Source organism: Sinocyclocheilus rhinocerous, unplaced genomic scaffold, assembly GCF_001515625.1.
Source record: "Sinocyclocheilus rhinocerous isolate Xijiao unplaced genomic scaffold, SAMN03320098_v1.1 scaffold861, whole genome shotgun sequence".
Classification (NCBI taxonomy): domain Eukaryota; kingdom Metazoa; phylum Chordata; class Actinopteri; order Cypriniformes; family Cyprinidae; genus Sinocyclocheilus; species Sinocyclocheilus rhinocerous.
The window spans coordinates 1,066,059-1,091,221 of record NW_015640043.1 but is presented as its reverse complement, the minus strand read 5'-3'; the positions used below and the strand labels follow the sequence as shown (position 1 = coordinate 1,091,221).

General features: G+C 37.6%; 2 protein-coding genes across 4 annotated transcripts in view; both read left to right on the top strand.

Moving 5' to 3' along the window:
• Positions 1 to 11,998, top strand: part of LOC107752318 (TBC1 domain family member 2B-like) — a 15,172-nt gene extending 3,174 nt beyond the window's left edge. The window contains exons 3-14 of one of the 2 annotated variants that reach the window (XM_016568267.1): positions 348 to 546; positions 2,868 to 3,033; positions 4,336 to 4,508; positions 4,611 to 4,837; positions 7,691 to 8,083; positions 8,401 to 8,511; positions 8,711 to 8,907; positions 9,449 to 9,943; positions 10,062 to 10,179; positions 10,727 to 10,912; positions 11,143 to 11,264; positions 11,789 to 11,998. In XM_016568267.1, the coding sequence (XP_016423753.1) occupies positions 348 to 546; positions 2,868 to 3,033; positions 4,336 to 4,508; positions 4,611 to 4,837; positions 7,691 to 8,083; positions 8,401 to 8,511; positions 8,711 to 8,907; positions 9,449 to 9,943; positions 10,062 to 10,179; positions 10,727 to 10,912; positions 11,143 to 11,264; positions 11,789 to 11,984 (2,583 nt within the window). In that variant the 3' untranslated portion in view covers positions 11,985 to 11,998. Of the gene's footprint in view, positions 1 to 198; positions 547 to 2,867; positions 3,034 to 4,335; positions 4,509 to 4,610; positions 4,838 to 7,690; positions 8,084 to 8,400; positions 8,512 to 8,710; positions 8,908 to 9,448; positions 9,944 to 10,061; positions 10,180 to 10,726; positions 10,913 to 11,142; positions 11,265 to 11,788 lie in introns of those variants that run through there. The other variant, XM_016568266.1, reaches the window with a different exon arrangement.
• A 2,856-nt stretch (positions 11,999 to 14,854) lies between these two features.
• Positions 14,855 to 25,163, top strand: part of LOC107752317 (death-associated protein kinase 2-like) — a 38,374-nt gene continuing 28,065 nt past the window's right edge. For both annotated transcript variants that reach the window (XM_016568265.1, XM_016568264.1), the window contains exons 1-2: positions 14,855 to 14,954; positions 15,603 to 15,787. In XM_016568265.1, the coding sequence (XP_016423751.1) occupies positions 15,711 to 15,787 (77 nt within the window). In that variant the 5' untranslated portion in view covers positions 14,855 to 14,954; positions 15,603 to 15,710. The remainder of the gene's footprint in view (positions 14,955 to 15,602; positions 15,788 to 25,163) is intronic.

The following is a 25,163-nucleotide window of genomic DNA, read 5'->3' as shown; positions in this document are numbered from 1 at the left end:
AAATAATGCGTTTTTTAAAAAACGAAGCATTAACACATGTTAGACTGCACCCCATAAACTCAATCAAGCCTAGAAAAAAACAACCAGTCAACCACCCCTTTAAGGACTTTTCTTAAGAAATTATTTTTCTTATTTCTTTATTGTGGACAGTCATTGACTATTTATTAGTGTTGATTTGGCTGTTGTTTTTAAATATATTTTGTTTCTCACAGTTAAAGAGCAACTTCATCACCGAACTGTAAACTGGAACTGAGAACGAAACAAGCATGATGATTCTCAAAGGGGACAGTCACATTCACACCTGACCCTGTTCCTCCCAAGACTGCTGTTATACCACAAAACAATAGAGCAAAAATAGAGCCTTGGTTTCACCCTACTTTTCTTTTTCTTTCTGCGAGCAGGCACCCAACAGGCAGGTGATGCATTACTGGCTGCAGCAGCTACAGCAGAAACGATGGGATTTTTGCAAAATGTCTGGCCACAGAGACAGCTGGTGCTCCCCCACCCCGTTTTTTCCACATACAGGCCTGGTGGCCAAAGATGCAGGTGAGATATATGGAGAAGTGAGCAGACCGTGACAAACACTCAATGCACTGAAAGAAAGAACGATAAAAAGCAGTTGTTGGTCATGGCCTCTATTCATATGTGGAATTTTTGATGCTGTTGTATTGTCAACCTATAGTTTGTTTGCTGCTTGAGTCAAATATCATAAATGCGCACGATTCCTCAGCCATGTGTCACCATTTTACATAGTTTCCTGTTTTTAGAAAGCATATGAGTAAATATAAAGTAGAAGGTTATTTTGCATCTGTGAATATGTACTATTAAGTAGTTCTACTAAACTGATGTTTCGGATAACCTTAAAACATTTTTTGGTCTTTGGAATATTAGTTTTGTATACACATAAAATGTACCCAGAAATGAATTTTAAACTAAAATTGTAGTTAAAACTATATAAAAGAAATAGATAAGTAGTTAAGTAAGTTGGATAGTGTATTGTTGTAAAAGCAGCCAACAAACAGATCTTAGTAATGATAGAAATGGTTAAAGTTTTTTCTCGATTTCACTTTCCTTTTTAATGAGGGACTATAAAGGATCTTCAAAACCTCAGACAGTTTTGTGGTTTCTGCTGTATGTGAATAGCTGTAGCATTTAGTATTATTTTAGAAGTCGAAAAGGCAGAACCAAAACAAAAGGCCAGTGTGCTTCTTCCTTATTACTGTCACTTGGCGGGTAATTTTTTTTAATTAACATAAAACAAATGCACCTGTGAGCCTCTATGCTTTAGTCATTTCATTCAGTTAATTAACATAGTTGTTACTGGCCTTTGTAATGATAACAATAGTACAGTAAAGCAAAATTATAGTAAAGTGTCTTCTCACATTAACCTTTGTCCCATTTAGTGGTAGTACAGCTATATTTAAAATTGTAAATGTGCTTTACGCTTGCAAAAATTTAGATATTAGTCAGCAACATTATTACTGCACCCAGAGTCGGAGAGTAATTTATGTAGTGGTTTCTGATACTTTATTACTATATTTTCATTATATGAAGATTATAGCTCAGCACATAAACAGACTGATTTAGTGGGGTGTTTTAATGGAGTAATTAACTCAAAAATCTAAATTTGCCGGAAAGTTACTCATCTTCACGTCATCCAAGATGTAGATGAGTTTGAGTTTCATCAGAAGAGATTTGGTGAAATGTAGCATTATAGCACTTGCTCGCCAATGGATCCTCTGCAGTGAATGGGTGCCGTCAGAATGAGAGTCCAAACAGCTGATAAAAACAAGTAATTCACACAACTCCAGTCCATCAATTAACATCATGTGAAGTGAAAAGCTGCATGTTTGTCATAAACAAATGTATCATTAAGGGGTTTTAACTTAAACATCACTTCTGGCCAAAATACGAGTCCATAATTCATAACAACGCTTTCTCCAATCCTTCCTCCAAGTCCATTCTCTCTTGTCCTCTCAAATCAAAATCCACTGACATATTTGTTTAGAACTGATGGCATATTCATACACAAATTAATACACATATATGCTGCAAAATAATAACAGGGTTGACCATTTTAGAGTTTATTTAGACATTACTAACCTTGTGCATGGAACTACAAGGTGTTTATTAGAAAGGGAATTTATTGCTGATGTTTCTATAAATATCTGCTTTACTATAATCAAATCTTTCTGTACAAAATCACAGTAACAGGGTTGATCATTTAAGATTGTCCACTATGGACAAAAATGCAAAAACACATGGATTAACAACTATATTAAAAAAGAGAAGACATTTGTCTTTGCACAGTTCACTTCCTAAAAGGATGATGATGCAATTTTGACAAGGCCAAGCAATTGCAGTTTCATTTAATAAGGGAGATTGAATGATAACAGGGTTGCATAACCTGGGGAACACCTTTAATTTCTTTTTAAAAATGCATTATGTAAATCTAATGTAATATACAGAAAAATACAAATCTTAATTTTACATTTCTTTTCATTTCTTTTAATCGGATACATACACTACATACAGTATTTATTTATACAACTAACTGTCAACCCTGTTACCACTGTTAGTTGGAAACACCCATCAAGAAATATTAAATGTTGATGAAAAAAACAAAAAATTGTTCTAATGATGTCATTAGAAAAGTCGGCTATTTATGAATAAAGTAATTATTTGTACATATGTTAATGAGGGATACAAAAGGCCTTTTGTACAATGAAATTATGTGTTTCTCTGCAGTGCAGATTTACTAATGCGTTGAAACAAGGACACATCTTAGATTGATGAATGACACTGAGAAAAGTGCCAGACTGTGATCGTTGACGCTGATAACTCAAACTGTGACCGTGTTGTTTTAGAAGCAGTGCTCTATGAGAAGCCCAACGAGAGCATGGAAAGTGTTCGGAGTGACTTTGCTGTGGAGATGGACAGTGATGGGCTGGTCGGGCTCCAGTCGGTGCGTAACCCTGTGGCACAACCCAACGCAGCTCTCAACTCCCTCCGACACTGGGGCTCTGAGATCAGGTAGGATCCTGGGAGACTCACACTAGGATGACCGCTATTGAGCATCATTTTTTAAAGGTTTTAATTGAACTGTATTTAATTGAAATCCTGCATGTAGAGCAAGCAAAAATGATATAAGAACAACTGTAATTATGTAAATTTAACTGTCCCAGTGGTTTAATACTGTGGACAAAAGCTGTTGTTGTTTGGTCTGATAATGTGAAAATCTCTATATAGTTTGTATTAAAACAATATTAGAAACCTTTTTTGCACAATGTAGAGCATCCAGATATACATTTAGGCTATATTTGTTTGTTTGTTTTTATTAGCCTTCAATTTGCACATAATTAGGAGTAGAATATTAGGATATATATAATTTTTTCTTTTTTAGGAATTTTTTTAATACAATTAATGAAATAATAAAAAAATCAACAGATTGATTATCAAAATAAGTGCTAGTTGCAGCTTAAGTACTTTTTAAAGAGAAAAGAATGTGCTCTTTCAATATATTGTCATTATTATATTGTTTTATTGTATTATATTAATATAATACAATTCATTGAATTATCTGCTTTCAACATTAGCTTAATCAGACTGAAGCCTATAAATAATAAAAATAATAATAATTTTGGCAGATGCAACTATAGTCTGATAACTGACATGTTGTACTGTAAATCTGATCTAGTCAGTATGGTTAAGTATTTTGAGTATTGTGGTTGAGACAGAAGAATTTGTCACTTTTAATACTCTTTATTTATGCATGTCTAATTATAAATGGGCAAAATTGCAGGTACATCTGAATCTTGATTTAGAATTATTCATATTTAAATAATTTTCCCAACCGTTTCCATGTGTGAACGCCTTTTCAAACTTTCCAAAGACTTTGGACGCATCTGTTTGGATGACGTAATGCTGAAGCCGGCCAAAGGACTGAATCTGGATATCAGCAAAGATAAACAAACTAAAATAGCTGGAAATTCTACAGCAGCTCCATGTTAGCTTTTAAGAGACTGGCAATACTTTGACGCTTTATGCAAATAAAAGAAGACTTATAAATGTGAGAGAGGTGAAAAAAACAGTAATCACAGAACATGCTGACAGCAAGACAAATGTAACACGTCCATCATATGAGTACATGTTTGAGTGAAATTTCTTTACTATTTCAAAGTTTCGAATGAACTCATATAGACATCTGACATCAGTAGTAGAAAGTTCAATCTTTGTCAATATACTGCGGTTAAGTTAATACTGTTACACATGAATTTTGCTTCTCCGTACTATATTGTATGATAGCATTTCTTTGTTTCTCCCACCGTCTATCAGAAATAGCATGTCTCATCTGCGGGCCAGCCGAGGAGGAGAAAACAGACGCAGTGTGTTTTACACAGCCAACAGTGAGGACTGGGAGATGGTGGATCCTCCAACCAAAGACACACCAGAGCACAAATCTCCACCTGACAGCCAGCGCCGGGAAAGCCCAACTCACGTTCAACGATGTAAGATGATCGTTCAGACATTTTAATGACACACACAAATGATTCAGTTAAACTGAATGCCTCTGAAACTGTGTCTGTCTTGTCACTCCTGACTGTCCGTAGACTCCATTGGCTCAGCATTCACGTTTGACTTCCGCAACCCCTCGAGAATGAAACGGCCCTTTCACATGGGCTCTGGGAAACCCAGCCGCAGTGCAGAGAGCTCACCGGTTGAATGTAACGGGACCAAGACCTCCGAACTGCAGCTCCGCATTCAGAGCCAGCAGGAGGAGATCAGTCACCTGCAGGAGCAAGAGAACCAACTCAGAGAAGAGCTCGCCAGTCAGAAGGTACGATATGAATAAATCAGGTAGGGACCAAGTTTTTTTTTTTTTAAGCCATCAAGACACTTAAGTTTCATTCTTGAAGGTCATAAACTATATTTTATTTTTGTGGTGTGTTTAAGCAAGCTGGTGTTAGTATAAAATGTTAATTTGCAATCCCGTCATATTTCTCTACATGTTCCATAAGTATTTGCTTGAGGGATGGCAGCCTTTAAATGTGTGTCTGCAATTATTCTATTTCGAGTTACATTTTTTCCCCCCATGTTGTACCATGCTGACATACAGTAGTCTTACTGCAAAGGCAGGCAGCAGTTCAAAACAGAGATTTTTATAGGAATTTCATAGCTGTTTGCTAATAGTTCCTCAATCCTTGTAATACTTATTCATGGGGATTTCCCATGTGCAAGTGAATAATCAGACAGTGATTATACTATACATCCTCTACATTTATAATTCACAGACTTTTCTTATATCCACCTTCAAGCTTTGGTGCAGTAAGCCATTTTTTACATCAGCCGTATATTTCTGTTTGCTTTTATATATAGGTGTCAGCACATCTTAAGCAAGGGCCTTGAGAACCACAAAATGGGTACTGTTGTTGTGCTTTTCCCTTTAAAGTTCCCCTTTGGCCCCTGGCTGTGCTTTTAACACATTAACAGCTCTAGATAATGATTCTGTATAACATATAGAAACAATACCGTGTGTTTATTCATGATTACAACATTACTGATAATATTTTATTAACATGTTTTCTTTGCGATTTGCATATTCCCCAAAAATGTGTTCAGTTACTCACTAAATTAGGTGTGATGAGACTGTTTCCTTAATGGCTGAAAATACTGTTGCGTTTTATTAAAACATGCTGAGAAACCTACTAAAACTTTAACTTAAAAAACAGGCTAAGAAAAGAAACTCAAATCAAAAATGAAAACTAAAACTTGATCCAGAGCCAACAAATTGAGCAATGGGTCTTTCTTTGTACCTGCATTTCAGTTCCTTGTCTTTTAAGTTATTTTATCGGCGAATCGGTTTTGAAAATGGCCGATACCGATAATCATAAAAATGCTTAATATCGGCGCCGATAATCGGCCAGGCCGATAATCGGTCGACCCCTAGAATTGATAGGTGAAGCAACAAACAGCCACCCCCAAATAGTCTATAAACAAAGCATCAGGCTGTCTTTGAGTTCACATGAACAACGGTTAAAGTTACTCGTCGTCAGGCTACAGAAGAATACCATAATTCCTCCGTTCAATTAGGCCTAAGACATCGAGAGTCACGCAGACCTATAACAACCCAGCCACAACACATAATTGCGAATTTCATGCCTTACCTTAACACAGAATCGACCACAGAGTCCAGCGTTTATATTTTTTCTACGAATCTTTGGGTTAACATGTACTAAACATGAGTGGAATTTGCACCGCAGCGCCCCCACACCTTGATGCTCATGACAAGAATAGCATGTATAGTTATCTTTATTGAAGTTAATTAGGTTTAAATCGCCGTCATGCATGAATGAATGATATTTTTGCAATTTTACACATAATAATCCACGATGATCACATTACACCAAACTGAAATTGCACGTCAAAATAACACATTGTCAATATTTTTTGAGACCCCCCAAAATTTCACAAATCCCGTTTTCAGGGGAGCCCATGTCTTATTAAGGGGAACCGAGCTCCCCCTAGCTCCCCCGTAGTTCGCACCCTGTTTGTACATAATAATGATTAACTTTATTTGATCTCCAGGTTTCTTTTTTGTTATATCAGTTTGGTGATAATTCATCAGTCCATGAAGATAATTGACATTTGATAGCTGAAGGTTATCAAAACCTTTCTCCAAAATGTTGATCTTATTAGGTAATACAATACTAGACAATTCTAGGGTCAGAATGTAACACAAATTACTTCATCCCGGAGCAATGGGTCTTTCTTTGTACCTGCATTTCAGTTCCTTGTCTTAGTTCAGGTTGCATCATGTGCAGACTTTTGAAACTGTTTAAATGTATTTTTGCAAGGTAAATTGAATGTTTGTACACAGTGTTCGAACTATACCGTGGACTTTGGGGGAGCCCACTTGTTTTTTTGTTTTTGTTTTTAACGGGGGGTTCGTGCGCTTGCGCGTGAATGAAGGCTTACAATGACTTACAAAGATACATAACAGCTACAAGTGTATGCACTACTTGCTTTATGCAAGCACTATATAGGATAAATCACTATACAGGATTACCCTATTATACTTTATCGACACAAATTGATAGGTGAAACAACAAACAGCCACCCACAAATAGTCTATCATCGGTTACAACCACAATGGATTCTCCCAGAACATAAATATCTGTAGATAAATATAAATAAACACAAATTTCAGTAAAAAAAAAAATATTTAAAAAAAAAAAAAAAAAAAAATGAATGAGTAATTTAGTCAATCTGATGCAAAGACAAGTGCCAGCTGACTCGGAGGTATAAATTTTTGCAACTGGTTCTAGTGCAGTGGTAACCAACCCTGCTTCTGGAGGGCTACATTTCTGTGGACTTTAGTTCCAATTCTGCTCCATTGCACCTGCCTATTATTTAAGTAATTCAGAACACATTGATTAGTTGGTTAGGGTGTGTTCGATTAGGGCTGAAGCTAAACTCTACAGGATAGTAAGAAATTAGGCCTTCAGGAGCAGATTTGGCTACCACTGCAAACTTTGACCTCAGGACTGTAAAGACTAATCAGTGACTACGAACGATCCCAGTTTTGCTTGGTCAGTTGGTGTTTTTGAGTAGGTTATCTAAGTAATTGATGGGTAACTGTGGTCTGCTGATCTCAGAGGCTTGAGCTTCACACAGTATTCTCTTCTACCAGGAGTTGGTTCATCTTCTCCAACAAACACTACGTAGCTCCCAATGTGATTGGCGTTCCACAGTGTCTCCTGGGAACATGGGGCCTGACAGTCATGACCAAGCTGAGAATGAGGTGGACAAAGCCCTGGCAGAGCGGGACACCCAGATCAAAGACCTTTGTGGACACATGGAGAAGTTAGCTTTGGAGAAGGAGAGTCTTCAACAGGAGTTGAAGAGTTTGAAGATTAAAGTTGGGGAGATAAATGAACAGCTGGGCATGCTCATGGAGACCATTCAGGCCAAGGATGAAGTCATCATGAAACTTTCCCAACAGAGTAGTATTGAAGAAACCCAGTCGGCTGAATGCAACTCGCCTAGTGCAACTAGGGAACAACAAGAGTTGGACATCCTGAAGGTAGTGCAAGAACATACTAATATATGTACTTTCTAATCACTATATCTGAATATATATAAATGTGTGAGTGGGTGCTCAGTGAGAGCTTAGGGTGAAATACATCTGACATAGGCAAGAGTTGCATGCAAGACTAAGGCATGTTAGAAGTCCTAGATGTTGAGTCCAAGTCAAGTCTTGAGTCTTTTTTTCACAAGACCAATTAAATTCTCAGATCCTTTAGGTAGTAGTTTTCTGTATATTGCAGGTTAGATTTATAAACACTTCATGACTGTTTTGTATCTCACATACAACCTTTTGGCTTTTTTACACTTTTCCAGGACAGCCTTCAGGGCTACAAATCCCAAAATAACTTCTTAAACAAAGAAATTCTGGAGTTGACGGTCTTGAGAAGAAATGCTGAATCCAGAGAAAAAGCGCTAGAGGCAAAGGTCTGTGACTTTAGCTACTCACTGCACACAAACCACCATGGATGTTTTGTTTGCAGATTCTTTCTTATGTGCCATGTTAGCATTTCCTTTTCCCTAGCATTCCAACCTTTGCAGGGTTGCCTGTGCATGTTTTTTTGATAGACGAGGAATCATTTTTGTTCTTCACATGTTCTTTCTTCCTTTGTTGTGTGTTCTACAGTGCACCAGTTTGGAGGCCAAGCTGTGTCAGGTGGAGAGTAAGTACCTGGTTCTACTACAGGAAGTGAAGACTCCCGTTTGCTCCTCCTCAGAGCAGACCCATAGCGGAGAGGTCATCACTCGCTTACTAGAAGATGCACTACAGGTGGAGAGCACAGACCAGCAGGAGCACCCTATCCTCAAACCCAACGCTGTCAGGTATCATGTCACGAAAAATTTTATTTTCCTTGCTTTTTTTTATGTACAGATACTCAGTGCAAATAAAAAAACAAAGCTTCCTCCCTAGTTAGTTCATTTATGCAAATTCAGCTGCAAACATGAGTTATATAGAAGTTGACATGGTAATGAATATATGGCCACTTAAAGCTTTCTGTTACCAAAACGAAGAGTAGAACTAGCTCACCATTCAATATGAAATTTCTTTTGTTTACTTTCAGTTTTGTTCAGCCACCCCTTCTAAAGATCCCATCTTCAAACATGTTTGGTCTTGTTAGCATTCTTCAAATGCTACTTGTCATAGGAACAGGATGTTTTTCTGGTTCTGCAAAACATGTCATGTTCTTCTTGAGTGGATCCATTCTCATACCATGCTTGGTTTCAATTCGTTGTCTTAACAACTCGCCAACTAGTTGATTATTACTATTAAATTTGGCTTTGTACTTTGAAGATTGTTGGGTCTTTTGTTACAAATTGCTTGTAAACCAAATAACCCAGTGATACTGTTTTCTTTGTCATTTAGTGAGTATGACATTTATGGCTTCAAAACTGTCCCGGAGGAGGAGGATGAAGAGGAAAAACTTGAAGCCAAAAAGAGAGCGCTAGACCTGAAGTCCCTCTCCCTGACAGACCAGGAGACCTCAGTCAGGGTGAAGTGGGACAACTACCTGGCCATCACCATGAACAGAGAGATGGTTCGATCTCCAGAGCTTAAGGCGCTGATGCGAAGTGGGGTTCCCCATAAACACCGTTCCAAGGTGTGGAGCTGGTGCGTGAACTTCCATGTGAAGAAGATTCGTGACGGCCTGCCAAAAGACTATTATCAGAACCTTCTGTCCATGGCGAACGAAAAACCAAACCCAGCCTGCAAGCAGATAGAGCTTGATCTTCTGCGGACGCTCCCTAACAACAAGCACTATGCCTCTCCTGACTCGGATGGCATCCAGAAACTCAGGAATGTGCTGCTGGCTTTCTCCTGGAGGAATCCAGATATCGGCTACTGCCAAGGCCTCAACAGGTAGCAGATCCAAACGATTCCATCAGCTCTAGTGTGGGGTGTTTGTGTTTCTTCATGTCTAAAGTGACATCAACACCTTAAAATATATGGATCTGAAAGAGATTTCTGATTGTTTCAGGCTGGCAGCTATTGCTCTTCTGTATTTGGACCAAGAAGATGCGTTCTGGTGTCTTGTGGCCATTGTTGAGGTTTTCATGCCACGTGACTATTACACTAAAACATTGCTAGGTTCACAGGTACTGTCTCAAGATTGTTCTCTCTTTCACAGTCAAGAAAAATCCCCCAAAAACTCAGGCAATTGGAGCACGGGGCTTTGAGAATGCCTTTGTTTGCTGGATATGACTCACTAGCAGCAGGCTAACAGCACATCTCTTTTCTGTTCTGTCATCTGTCACAATGACTTATAAGCTCCTTTCCATCGACAAGACGTTAACATGCTTGTTGAACGAACTTTACCACATTTTGGCCTCATGCAACATGATCACTGTCATGTTTTACCTTAGTTTCCGGTTACTAACTACATGTTCGTATGCAGAGTAACTAGCCAAGTGCTTTTCAATTGAAACCACATTATTGTCACACTGCTAGTTATGGCTTTTCATTGCTGACATGTGACTGCAGCAGGCTTTTTGCCAGACCTGCCAATGAAAACTGAAATATAAATAAGGCCCATAAATAAGTCCATGAAATGGTGTTTTGGTATTTTCTATCACAAAAAAAATGTGTTTGTTTGTTTTGCTTTGTTTGTTGATTTGTTTTTGCTGTATCTTGTTTTTGATATAGGTAGATCAGCGCGTGTTGAAGGACCTGATGTTTGAGAAGTTACCCAGGCTTCATGCTCATTTTGAGCATTATAAGGTGGACACCTCTCTCATCACCTTCAACTGGTTCCTGGTTGTGTTTGTGGACAGCGTGGTCAGCGACATCCTCTTCAAGATCTGGGATGCTTTTCTCTATGAGGGACCCAAGGTATGGAGAATTATGTAGATATGGTCCTTCAACATAGAATTGTTTTGTAAGTAATAGTTTATGTAACCACAACACAGATGGCTTGAAAGATTTACTGACAAATGTAAAATGAGCATTGCAAATCCTCAGACACTTAGATAATACTTTAATACTCACCTTTCTTATTATTAATTTCCATAATGAGTCATATTAGTCTAGTTGTGTGCTGAAGTCTCTTTTTACCTTGGCAGATAATTTTCAGATTTGCTCTTGCACTCTTCAAATACAAAGAAGAGGAATTTCTAAAGCTCCAGGATCCCATGACCATTTTCAAGTACCTTCGGTACTTCACACATACAATCTTGGATGCAAGGTTTGTGCTTCAGGTGTAAGGGATAGCAATAAATTATCATGAAACACACTTTGAGAAACTTTTTTAAATTATTATTTTGACTTTGACAAAATTTTGACAATTTATACTGGCTACATTTATTTCTTTATTTATAATTGAATATTTTTGTACTTAATAATAATAATAATGAATAAACAAATAATATAATATTAATATTTTATATGATACATATTTATTATATTCTCTTTTTTGAAATATTTTCAATTATTTCAGTTTGTGGTTTGATTCGTCAGCATTGGGAAACAACTTGATACACATCAGCTGCTTTACTAATAATATAATTAAATGATTTAATAATAATAATAATGCAGTACACAGGTAATATCTGTTTTTTATAATATACAGTAATATACATATTTATTATGTTTTTTTTTCTTTAAAAATGTTTTGAAACATTTGGGAGCCTTTTTGCAGGAATATTGTCTATTATTTTGATGTATTATATTTTAGTTATTACTTTATATGTGATCTTGTGTTTCGCACAGGAAGTTGATGAGCATGGCCTTTGTGGACATGAACCCATTTCCACTGAGGCAGATCCAGAACCGTCGCACGTTCCACCTGGAGAAGGTCCGCCTGGAGCTCACCGAGCTGGAAGCCATCCGGCAGACCTTCCTGCGGGAGAGAGACACCACCCTGGAGGGCCGCACACTCATCAGTGATGACGAGGAGGACAGCTGAACCACAGCCGATAAGGGACCAGACCTGCAAAGATGATTAGCCAATCACATCGTGTCTTATACTTTTCAATGTATTTCACTTAACAAACTGTGAATTTGAGAGACCAAAGACCAGTATTCCTTTTGATTAATCAAAATAGACGTCTTTTTCATTGTCTTGTCTAGTATTTCATCCATTTTTACATTGACCAAAATCAGTATTAAAGTAACCAAAGTACTTTGCATTTAGGTAGTAATGATTGGTGTGGATTGGACAAGTGTCAAAATTCTGATACACTTACATTATGCTGGACATATTGGGATGTACAATCCTGGACACCAACACTTTTTCCTTTCAGCCGCACTTATTAAAACTTTATTTGTTTACTTACTCTTAGTAATCATATCAGTACTTGTATTTTATTGTAAGAATCAAATTCAAGTTTACAAGGCCTGCCCTCTTTCTAAACATTCGGTACTTTTATTAAGCTTAATCACTTCCACTTAATTCACTGTCAAGGAGTGGAAAACGCTCATGTGTGTTAGATCTATCTACCAGTACTTCCTGTCTGCTCAGGACATGATTACCAAACCCTGCTATATCACATGATTTTTTGATTTATGATTTATGTTTCACAAGCATCAGTTCTTGTGTATTTAGGTTCTAGAAGCACAATGCACATTTGCTGTCTGTTGAGGTGTCTCACTGGTACCTTTATTGTTTAAATTCAGGTGTTTCCTTTGTTTCTGAGCATTTCTCTTCTATTTTAAATATGATACCGTGTAAAATCCACAGTGATACCTGAAGCTGCTCAAAATGAAAATAATAATGTGGAAAATGTTTTTTTTTTTTTTGTCAAGGGTTCCAAGAAAGTGTTAATGTTGTATGTTGTTACTGAAATTCACAGACAATTGAAAATGGAATAACAACCCATAAGGGCCTGTGTAATGGATATCTGATATCCATAAGGGAATGGATATCTGAATTACTAGCACTTTTCTTAACTTTCAATGTAAAATTTTGCTTCTGTCATTTCAAAGTCATGTATTACACACTCATATGTATGCTTGGAAAAGGTGTACTCCCTTTTAAATATCAGTGCAATTACATCTACTTTTCATTTAGCGCAGTTAATAGATATTTTACTCCATTTCAGCATAATATTAGATGCACATATTAAACATTTTATCACCTGCTAGTATGACTGCAAATGTCAAGACGAACAAAAATGTAAAACTGATAGTTTATGGTCTTATTGTGAGAGCCGGTCTCTCACAATGACCATGTTTTTGCATGTAGATTTGGTCACCCATACTGCCCTTAAAAAAGAAACGTGTTATTCTTTTTGAAATATGTAATTTTAAGTCAAACTAAGCCCATATTTACATATGTTTTCTCTGTTTTTACATATTGCAGTCTCAGACTTTGTTTGTTTGGTTGCTTCAGATAATCTTTAGTATTTCTGTTATTTAGCTGTCAAGTATGTTATGGGAGCTATAGTAGTTGTCTTGTGTCTTCAGTGAGTAAGCTATGATTTCAAACCGTCTTTGATGCTGTTGTTCGATGATCCAATGCGTTGCACAGGTCTTTGTGTATAAAAAATTATTGAATTCTTTGTAATGTTTCTGAAACTTGTCTGTTGACATTATAATCCTCCAAATTTTATGTTTTTTTTTTACACTTATGCATGATCATCCAATAAATTTCTATTGCAAACAAGTTTGTGTAGTTCTTATACATCTCAATAGCTTCCTCCATAAACAATACAACAGTTACAAACGTCTTTCTACATGAAAAAGAATGTTTTACAGGAAATGCAGAGTAGGGCTGCAACAATAGAGAGATCTTAATTCCTTCCTGTTTTTGTGATGGTTGTATAATATTAAAATAATAAATCCTACGGCATCTAAAATATACTGTTCAGCCACAGCCAGTATGTGTAATTTTTAAGAAAAAAAAAAAAGATGTTGAAAAAAATACAATACCTATTTTATTTGTCGACTATTTTATTCTTTAGTCTCGTACAGATGCAACAACTGTTGTTGCTTACCATGTCCAGCAGATGGCGATAATAGTGCATAAATAATGGATCAAACAAAAGCAATAGAGAATAAATAATAGTTAATAAAGTATTTTTTTAATCTATATCCCCGACCCCAACATTCACAGCGTGCTATCAAGTCCTTCAAATTAGTTGATAGGTTTGACCGAATCACTGTAAAGGAACCGAATCAAATGAACAACTCATTTGCGAATCGGACATGGCTGATGTGTTCAATAATAATCAATAAAGTCCGACTCTTTCCTCAACTCGGTTCTTTTGAACTGTTTGAACAGCTTGTCTTAAATCCCTATTTACAGTACATATTACTTGTAACATTTCCGCTATTATGATAACTTTTTACTGCACTAGTCAAACTCTTGGTTCTCTCCAAATGTAGCCTACTATCAATTCACTTCTCCGTTTTCCGAAAGTCAGTAGTGTGTAAGTTTACACGCGCACTTGTTTATTTATTTACTTAGGCTACTTACTTGTCTTCATCTGTCTGTCCAAGTAGCATTAGCTCGATTGGTGTAAACATGCTGGATGAAGCCGAGATACAATCGGATCGGTACGTTTTCAGACTAAAATGTTCATTCGATTAAAAAGATGAAGTACTGCTTTAATTCGACTGAAATCTAACTCTTAAAGTGCATTTTGATTTGAAAACAGATTTTACCGATTCAATTATTTCCTAAACGACTCATTTACACCGGTGTGTTTGAACGAGATTATCATTATTTATTATTAGATCATTATTATTGGTTTGAACCGGTTCAACGATTCACTGAAAAGCATCGCCGTTCTGACATCACCGCTCGAGATTGACAGCATTAGCGCGTGCGCTCCTCCAGTCTCCAGTTCAACAGGACAGACGCGCTCAAACCCGGGAATGCGCTATATATTTCAGCGGAATACAGTAAAATAAGTGTTTTCTCTTAAAAGAAAAGGTAAGACGACCCACATTTTCTTACTAATTTAAAGTATCAAAGTTACGTTTTCTTGTAGTTCAGTGTCTTGTAAAACTTGTGAGCAATGATAGCTATAGGAAGAGATGTTATGGTGTGAATGTTTCTCGTGGTTATTGTGTTGCGCTTAGTTATAGAGTAGCCTACAACAAACACCAGTACAGTATGTGTTTACCTGCACCTGTAAGGTAAATATTTATCACGATATTATCAATATACTTATATTCTTTACTTATATAACAATGAAACGGTAAGTGAAGTCAGTGTTTCATGAACAAATGCTGCCCTAACGTGCACTTTTTCCCTGGCAAAATCACATAGACAGCAGTCTCAATTTCACCTGATAATTCTCATCACATTGAACCCTCATTTTCTTCTAAAGAAAGTAATTTGATCACTTCTAATTACTTGATATGTCAATTTTAGTCTACATAAGGCTCTTTTTGTCTGATTCCTTCCTACCTTACATCACCTTCAGTAAGCAAAACTGTATATTTTGTGACATTCTCACATTGCCTTATACGTCCAAACAAGAAAGATGTGATACATGCTCTTTTACACCTTGTTGGAAGTGAAGGAATGCAGTGCAGCATGCTGCAACGTGCTGATGTGAGTGTCTGTGACTTACAGAGCTGCACCCTACAGATCTGCAGAACTTCCCTAAGCGTGTGTGCTTCTCGGGGGACACCTTAAGACAGATTTGACCTGCTGTCCCCTGTTTACCGAAACACATCATCAATGAGGACATTAGGAATGGCTGTGTTCAAGCAACAAAAAGTGGAGGATTTCTATGATATTGGTGAAGAACTTGGAAGGTAAGTGATATGATGGGTTGCCTGAGGATGTTTTACATTCGCTTCCAGCTTTTGTGGGTTGTTGACTTGCCGGTAATTTCCATGGATGGTCCCCTGAGGGTATTTACAGGACAGTTTAACAGCTGGTGAGCTAGAGTTTGGGAACAAAAAGCTTTTACCTAACAACTGACAAGCTTCTCTGATTTTTCATGTCACTGGACAATAACAAAATGCATCCAAGGTATTATATCAAAACTGTTTTTAAGGGTATAGTTCAACCTATAATAAAAATTCATGGTGTTTCCATTTATTTTTCTTCTGCAGAACACAAAAGAAGATATTTTGAAGAGTGTTTAAATTATTTGGGTTCATACACTCCTAAAATTAAAGGTTATTTATTGGCACAGAACCTTTCCATTCTACAAAAGGTTCTTTATAGAGAAAAAAAAGGTTATTTAGATTTTTAAAATAATCTTCACACTAAAAAGTTGTTCTTTTAGGACGTGTTCACTGAAAGGTTCTTAGAGGAACCAAAAATGGCTCTTCTATGGCATTGCTGCAAAAACCCTCTTTTGGAACCTTTATTTTTTGGACTGTTATTGGGGTCCGACATTGTTTTGAACCCCACTGAATTTCATTTTATGGAAAAACAAAACAGAGGGCATTTTTCAGTCCCTTTAACATATCATATTGTTACAATAATCTTAAAAAGCACATAGTAGTTGGAAAATATAGGAAGGATCTACAGTACACTGAGCAAAAACGTAGGGCCCCCCCACCCTCCTTTCCCCTGACACCAGTTCTCATTCTTGAGTCATGTTTTGTTCTCTCTTACAAAGCACACTTCCCTTAAAAGCTGTCCCAACAGGCAAGCCTAACACTTATTAATGCAAAAAACTTTTATAATAACAGCATTTCTACCATTTCAGCAGAAGGAAGTTGCAAATCCATCCAGACAGGAAGTGCTAAACTGTGTGAACATTCAGGAAAGGTGTAGTCTCACATCCAGGTGACTGCCGTGTCTCTCCTCTGGCTATAGGTTGCAGGTGAAAGTCACCCTTTGGTGCTTATCTGTCATCGGTTTCTCTTATAAAAACTTGAATATATACAAGGAAGGCCATAAAACTGTTTTCAGGGCAGCTTGGAAAAGCATCTTCCTGTAATTCGGAAAGGTTGTTCCCTTTTGTCACGGACGCCTCCTATGAGGTACTATGGGTTACAGCAGAAAGACAGATGTTGGTCATTGTTTGCAATATGTAACAACCTCAGCCATCTGCCTCGATGGCTTTGTATCCCACTCAAAGGCACAGTTTCTATGACACACCCATGATTAAATGAGATACCTGACCTCCCTTGCAGGACTGTAACTGAGAACAGGATTGATAGTGCTGTGCGTTTACAGGGAGTTATTTATATTAATGAAGGACCAGCTTTGTTTTGTTCAAACCTTTAATGCAACTAGAATTAGGCCACATTTTCTGAAGAACTCAGCACTTTCCAAACAGAGTTTTAAGTTAGCTAACAACACAATACTCTAATAAGCTAAAAAAAAAAATAATAGCACAAATACTGGGTAAAATGTAGATTTTTGTTTGTTTGTTTATGACACTGTACAGTTTTCTGAAGAAAAAGTAGTCAAAACATTCTAGTGTGTTGCTAGGTAGTTCATTACTGGTCTAAAGGCCTGTTCAAACCCAAAATGATAACTAGCAGAAACTATAATTATATATAAGCGTCCACATCAACAGACGTTAATGTTGTGCTTATTATAAGCATGCGCTGCAGTTTTGCCATTTGCCACACAATAAATGCTTGAGCTCTTTAAAGGTGGTTTCTGATTGTCAGTGTTTTTATTGTTCATCAGCTAGAAAAAACGTCCTTAAAGTGATCCCAATGATATTGTTCTTCTGTGTCATTATCGTTATTAGTTCTCATAGAATAGTTATAGTTATCATTATAGATATTGTCCACAAGTGTTAAAGGGACTTAAGTCAAAAGAACCAATCACTAATTCTCTGTGATGTTCTTGTCTCCAGAAATGGCGTGTCCTGCTTCAGTGTAAGTCTGTGGGATTTTTTTTGTCCATTTTCTCATTCAAAATTTGTTATTCGATAACAAGCCTTCAATAAGCCATCTCATCATACCTCGTTTTGGCCAAATTCAAGTCAAACTGAATCCAAGATGGTGGAGAAAGCAGGAGAAATGTTGATATATATGTATATTTCATTGAGTATTTTTTAGATTATTTTGCCCAATATTTATGTGTGTTATGTATTTTTTTAAGTATTGTGCCATTAGCTTAGCAATATGCTAACTGAGTCTTTTGTGCAGAGCTCTTTTTGTGTGTTGAGTTGATGTCTATGTAGAGTAGGGTGACCATACGTGCCATTTTCCCAGGACGCGTCCTGGGAAAATAGCACGTATGGTCACCCTAATGTAGAGTGTTTCAAATCAGTCATTTTAATAGCCTAAATATGAGCCAATGGTAATTTTTTTACAACAGAACATACAGTACAATAAACCTAATTTTGCTGAGTTGACTACAGCACAAAGTACAAAAGCTAAAGTTTCTTAGCTTAGCAATGCGTGTAAAACGTAATCCTGTCCTCTACATACTCAAAAAGCTTAGAAGTCTAGAAGAAGTGCTCTTTGGGCAAAGTTTTGGTTTTCTTGTTTTAAAATGATGTCTATGTCCCCATAGACATGTCATGGAGCATCAGATGCATTTGAGGTGGAAATGCTCACTGACACGTATCTTGCGTGTGAAAGAGGAAATAGCTCATATGTGGTTTCACAGAGCTGTGTGTGATGATCTGTAACACATTAGCAGCTGTAAGCATGTCTATCAGAAAAGGACAGCGAGAGAGAGAATGAAGGAAAGAATGAAGACACACTTAAACACAAAGAATTGTTCAGACTCACAAACTCCTAGCATTCATGTTCCATGTGGGAGTGGCTGTCACACCACCGCATGAATCACCTGCTTCAAAGGTTGACAGTGTGGGACAAATTAGACCCTTTTACGCAACCATTTTGTTCCCTGGAGGTGGGGGCTTGTTGCTGACAGGAGCTTTATTCAGAGATGATTGGAATCTCCATAATTGACTGATGACAGTGTACAAGTTGGCCATATTTGTCTCAGTCATTATACATGTTTATTACAGCAAATTTAATTCTAAGATACTGTATGTTGATGTAAATACAACGATATTGTAACACACTGAAAAAAATGGCTTTGAAAGGATTTTCACTTAGAAATTGCTAGTAAACTTCACAAATAATTGCAAAGACACACATTGTAAACAAAGAAATGGTAGATTACACACTGAATTAAACAAAACTCTGAAGAAGAAAAACTGAAACAGTATTTTCTTGTACAACATGCTCCAATAATATTTAATTTACAACCTTAATCACATTAACCACCTTATAAAGTATGGCTGTATTGAGAATATATTCACAATATGACATGGCCTTGAGTGTCTTATTGCTTTTTTGTAGTGTTTTCTGTGTAAATAATAATAAAAAATAATGAAATTGAAAATGAAGAAAGAAAAGGAAAGGACGTGTGGCTCTGCATTTCACCCAACCAAGTGCACACACACAGCAGTGAGTAGTGAACACACACACACACACACACACCCCCCTGGAGCAGTGAGCAGCCATTTTTGCAGTTGGGGGTTCGGTGCCTTGCTCAAGGGTGTCACCTCAGTCGTGGTATTGAGGGTGGAAGAGAACGCTGGTTATTCACTCCCCCCACCTACAATCCCTGCAGATACCGAGACTCGAATCCGCTAACTTTGGGTTACAAGTCCGACTCTCTAACCATTAGGCCACGACTGCCCCAAAATGGTTCTTATTTTAGATATTTTTTACTTTGCATATTTCATTCACTAATTAATTTGCTCTCTGAGTATTTTACTATGATGTTTCATCCAAGTTGGCAGAGGAATGCAGATGTTCGAGTACTGTTTTGAAAATCATTTGGTTTTGGTATTTTTTTTAGAAAATGTAACCAGTTCTGAATCAGAAGGTTCTCTGCTATAGCATCATTGCTATATTGCTCTATCACATTTTTTAGTTGTGGCCTAATGGTTAGAGAGTCGGATTTGTAACCCAAAGGTTGCAGGTTCGAGTCTCTGGTCTGGCAGGAATTGTAGGGGGTGGGTGAATAACCAGTGCTTTCTTCCACCTTCAATACCACGACTGAGGTGAGACCCTTGAGCAAGACACCGAACCCCCAACTGCTCCCCGGGCGCCGCAGCAATATGGCTGCCCACTGCTCTGGGTTTTGTTCACGGTGTTGTGTGTGTTCACTGCTGTGTGTGTGCACTTGGATGGGTTAAATGCAGAGCGAAATTCCGAGTATGGGTCACCATACTTGGCCACACGTCACTTCATAGTTGTGCAACATATTGTTTTCTATGAAGTACTGGGTAATGCAGCTCTTATCATTAATGTCAAAAAATTTATTATATTTACATTAGTATTAAAAATTAATATGTAAGACAAAAAGCTAAACAAATTTGCCCTTTTAACACAGAGACTGTCTAAAGGTCCTAAGTCTACTTTTTTACTACTACGAGGTTTTACGTACACTGGAAAGAGGACATATTTTTAACATGTGACTTCCAAGACCTCAGATGTATGACATAATGGCCTAATTCATGAAATATAAGCATAACCTGATTACATGAAGGTGATAATTTACGTAGCAATGGTTTTACAAATGATTTACACAGAAAATTGACCTGTTTGTACACTGTACGATATATTTTTTAAGTTGTAAATAAAACAAAGATTATTGGAGTATGTTTCAGAAAGAAAAATTCAGTCTTTCTACTTAAAAATTTCATGTTTAATTCAATGTGTTACTTGCCATTTCTTTGTAATTAATTTACTTGCAGTTTCTTAGTGAAAATGGTTTTTTTCACAGCCTCACTTTCATCTTTCACGTAAAATTAAGTATGGAGTCTAAAGGTCTAGCGCCGCAGCAATATGGCTGCCCACTGCTCTGGGTTTTGTTCACGGTGTGTGTGTGTTCACTGCTGTGTGTGTGCACTTGGAAGGGTTAAATGCAGAGCGAAATTCCGAGTATGGGTCACCATACTTGGCCACACGTCACTTCATAGTTGTGCAACATATTGTTTTCTATGAAGTACTGGGTAATGCAGCTCTTATCATTAATGTCAAAAAATTTATTATATTTACATTAGTATTAAAAATTAATATGTAAGACAAAAAGCTAAACAAATTTGCCCTTTTAACACAGAGACTGTCTAAAGGTCCTAAGTCTACTTTTTTACTACTACGAGGTTTTACGTACACTGGAAAGAGGACATATTTTTAACATGTGACTTCCAAGACCTCAGATGTATGACATAATGGCCTAATTCATGAAATATAAGCATAACCTGATTACATGAAGGTGATAATTTACGTAGCAATGGTTTTACAAATGATTTACACAGAAAATTGACCTGTTTGTACACTGTACGATATATTTTTTAAGTTGTAAATAAAACAAAGATTATTGGAGTATGTTTCAGAAAGAAAAATTCAGTCTTTCTACTTAAAAATTTCATGTTTAATTCAATGTGTTACTTGCCATTTCTTTGTAATTAATTTACTTGCAGTTTCTTAGTGAAAATGGTTTTTTTCACAGCCTCACTTTCATCTTTCACGTAAAATTAAGTATGGAGTCTAAAGGTCTGTAAGATCCAGACAGTATATACCAGTTACAGCTAGTTTGTTAGTCGACAGGTAAGATAGAGGAAGAGCTCTTATGTAACACATTATTCATAGTGATCCTGTTACATTGCTTAACTGTGCTTTTGAGTCAGCGGGCTTTGGCAAATCTGTCTCTTTCATGAGCAAACCTATATTTAGTTAAAGCATTCGGTTTATAGATTTGACATGTGCTAATGAGCTCAAGGATGTGCAGACGGATGATGCCGGATGGCCCTCCATGAACAGCATTTAAAAACTTTAAATTCAGCTTGTTTTACGAGAGAAAAACAACTCATGCCATCTTCCCCTTCACTGTCTTGAGGTTAAGCAATAGTAGGAAGTGATGAAAGCCACCGAAGATGAACAAATTTGTGCATTTTTTAGAGTTGATGTGTTTGGTAATGTTGTGTATGTTTTGACAGGCCTCTTGATATAATATGATAGATGGTATTTTATAAATATATGTACTGCATGTGTATCTTTTTTAAGAGATCAGCAAATCATCCCCTTAGCAACAGACTAGACGCACAGCTGTTGGTTTGTGAGTTTTTTTTCCATAACACCGTACCATATGTTTCAGGTCTGTATCTTTATTGGTTTGCCCGCTTACCTGTGAGTCATCATATACTCTATATACAGGGCTGTCATCATGGGGACAACCAGGGGACAAGAGGGACTCACTAATATTAATAATGTCCCCACCCATAAATCTGTTGTTCCAGGCCTCCGTTAATTTGATTATGATATTAATTGAGAATTATTTCAAACTTCTGCCATGTCAGAGTGAAAGTAACTTTATCATAGAGCAATGCAACACTGCGATGACTAATACTATAAGTAATCAGCCCGCACATTTGATAACACACTAGTCAAGACATTTTTGACTCATATTTAAGCAAGTCATGTAAGACGAAACAGACTTCAGTCAGAGTGGACATCATACAGTATTACATTTACATTTAGTCATTTTTCGCAGATGCTTTTATCCAAAGCGACTTACAATTGGGGAATACATAAAGTGATTCTTCTTAAAGAGGCAAACAGACACAGGAAGTGCTTGTAATACCAAGTTTTAGGCATTGTTGAAATAAGTACAAGCTAGAAAGGGAAGGAATAAATAAAGAGAACGTTTTTTTTATTTTTTTATTTAAGATTAAGTCAAGTAGCATTGAAAGAGATGAGTTTTCAGCTGTCGCTTGAAAATTGTCAGGGATTCAGCATTCCAGATAGGAGTGGGAAGATCATTCCACCAGCCAGGAATGGTGAACGAGAATGTTCTGGAAATTGATTTTGAGCCTCTCTGTGATGGTACCACGAGACATCGCTCACTAGCGGATCTCAGACTTCTGGAGGGGATGTAGATTCGTAATAGTGAGTGGAAGTAGGAGGGTGCTGAGCCTGTGGCTGTTCTATATGCAAGCATCAATGTCTTGAACTTGATGCGAGCCGCAACCGGTAGCCAGTGCAAGGAGAGGTGTAACATGGGCTCTTTTGGGCTCGTTGAAGGCCAGTCGTGCTGCTGCATTCTGAATCATTTGTAGAGGTTTGATTGTGCTTGATGGAAGTCCAGCCAGAAGAGCATTGCAGTAGTCCAGCCTAGAAATGACAAGGGCCTGGACAAGATGTTGTGCAGCATCCTCCGTTAGAAAGGGCCTGATCTTTCTGATGTTGTGCAATGCAAACCTGCAAGATCGAGCGGTCTTTGCAATGTGGTCTTTGAAGGTCAGCTGGTCATCAAAGAATATACCAAGATTTCTGACCGAAGTTGATGGGGTAATTGTAGAAGAACCTAGCTGGATGGAGAAATCATACTGTAGAGTTGGAGTGGCAGGGAAGACAAGAAGCTCAGTCTTTGCCAGGCTGAGTTGTAAGTGATATTCTTTCATCCATGCCGAGATGTCCGCCAGGCAGCCTCAGAGCCGTGCAGCTACCATTGGATCATCTGGTTGAAATGAGAGATAGAGCTGTGTGTCATCAGCATAGCAATTTGAAGACCAGTCGTGCTGCTGCATTCTGAATCATTTGTAGAGGTTTGATTGTGCTTGATGGAAGTCCAGCCAGAAGAGCATTGCAGTAGTCCAGCCTAGAAATGACAAGGGCCTGGACAAGAAGTTGTGCAGCATGCTCCGTTAGAAAGGGCCTGATCTTTCTGATGTTGTGCAATGCAAACCTGCAAGATCGAGCAGTCTTTGCAATGTGGTCATTGAAGGTCAGTTGGTCATCAAAGATTACACCAAGATTTCTGACCGAAGTTGATGGGACAATTGTAGAAGAGCCTAGCTGGATGGTGAAATCATGCTGTAGAGTTGGAGTGGCAGGGAAGACAAGAAGCTCAGTGTTTGCCAGGCTGAGCTGTAAGTCTTTGCCAGGTTGAGCTGTAGGTGATGTTCTTTCATCCATGCCGAGATGTCCGCCAGGCAGCCTGAGATCCGTGCAGCTACTGTTGGATCATCTGATTGAAATGAGAGATAGGGCTGTGTGTCATCAGCATAACAATGGTAGGAGAAGCCATGTGCCTGTATGATGGAACCCAGTGATGTAGTGTATATGGAGAAGAAGAGGGGTCCAAGAACTGATCTCTGAAGAACCCCAGTGACCAGTTGATGTGCTTTGGATCAAGGTTATTTTCGTAAGCGAAAACTGAAACTAAGACTAAAACTATTGGTCAAAAAACATTTTCGTAAACTGAAATAAAATTAAAATGTCAAAATAAATGAAAAACTAAAACTAAGCAAAACTAACAAAAGTAACTGAAAAACTAACTAAAATAAAATAAATAATCGTGTTCGTTATTTAATAAGCTCTCATTCTGTGCCAGAAAATCTGACCTGTGGTTGTTTAGGGAAATACCTGTAGATGGCGCTTCATGCACGTGAGCTGAGTCCTAAGCGGCTTTTCTATTCACAGAGAATGACTTTTTGCATTTAAAAAACAAGACGCGGGAAATGTAATCGGAAATAACTATAAGATATGAAATGGGAAATAATAATAATGCACACCCTACAGCGCACGGATGTTTAAAAGCGTGCTTGACGTGCGAGAACAACATGAGAGTTAACTAATTTTTTTTGGGATGAGCTGACTTTAGTGAATAGTCATTTTGTCATGCTTTACGATTACTATGGCAACGTCCGCCTCGAGTCCAAGACACTAGCACCACCTTGACTGTACAAAACGCATCCAAAATGAGAGAAAGCGGCAGCGTGCGGTGTTTTCAGTGCTTGCCGTGTACTGTGTAAAAGAGGCTTTATGGGATGGACCCTTTTCACAAGACTGTGATGACGCGGAAATAAAAATAATAATAATAATAATGCACACCCTACAGCGCACGGACGTTTAAAAGCGTGCTTGACGTGCGAGAACAACATGAGAGTTAACTAATTTTTTTTGGGATGAGCTGACTTTAGTGAATAGTCATTTTGTCATGCTTTACGATTACTATGGCAACGTCCGCCTCCAGTCCATGACACGAGCACCACCTTGACTGTACAAAACACATTCAAAATGAGAGAAAGCGGCAGCGTGCGGTAGGCCTGGGCGATAAAACGGTATCGATATTTATCGACGGTACACCTTCTTCGATAACGATATGAAAAATGTTCGATATAGTGCACGATATAGGCACGTACTATGAGTGACGCAGACAGCACACACAAACACGAACACA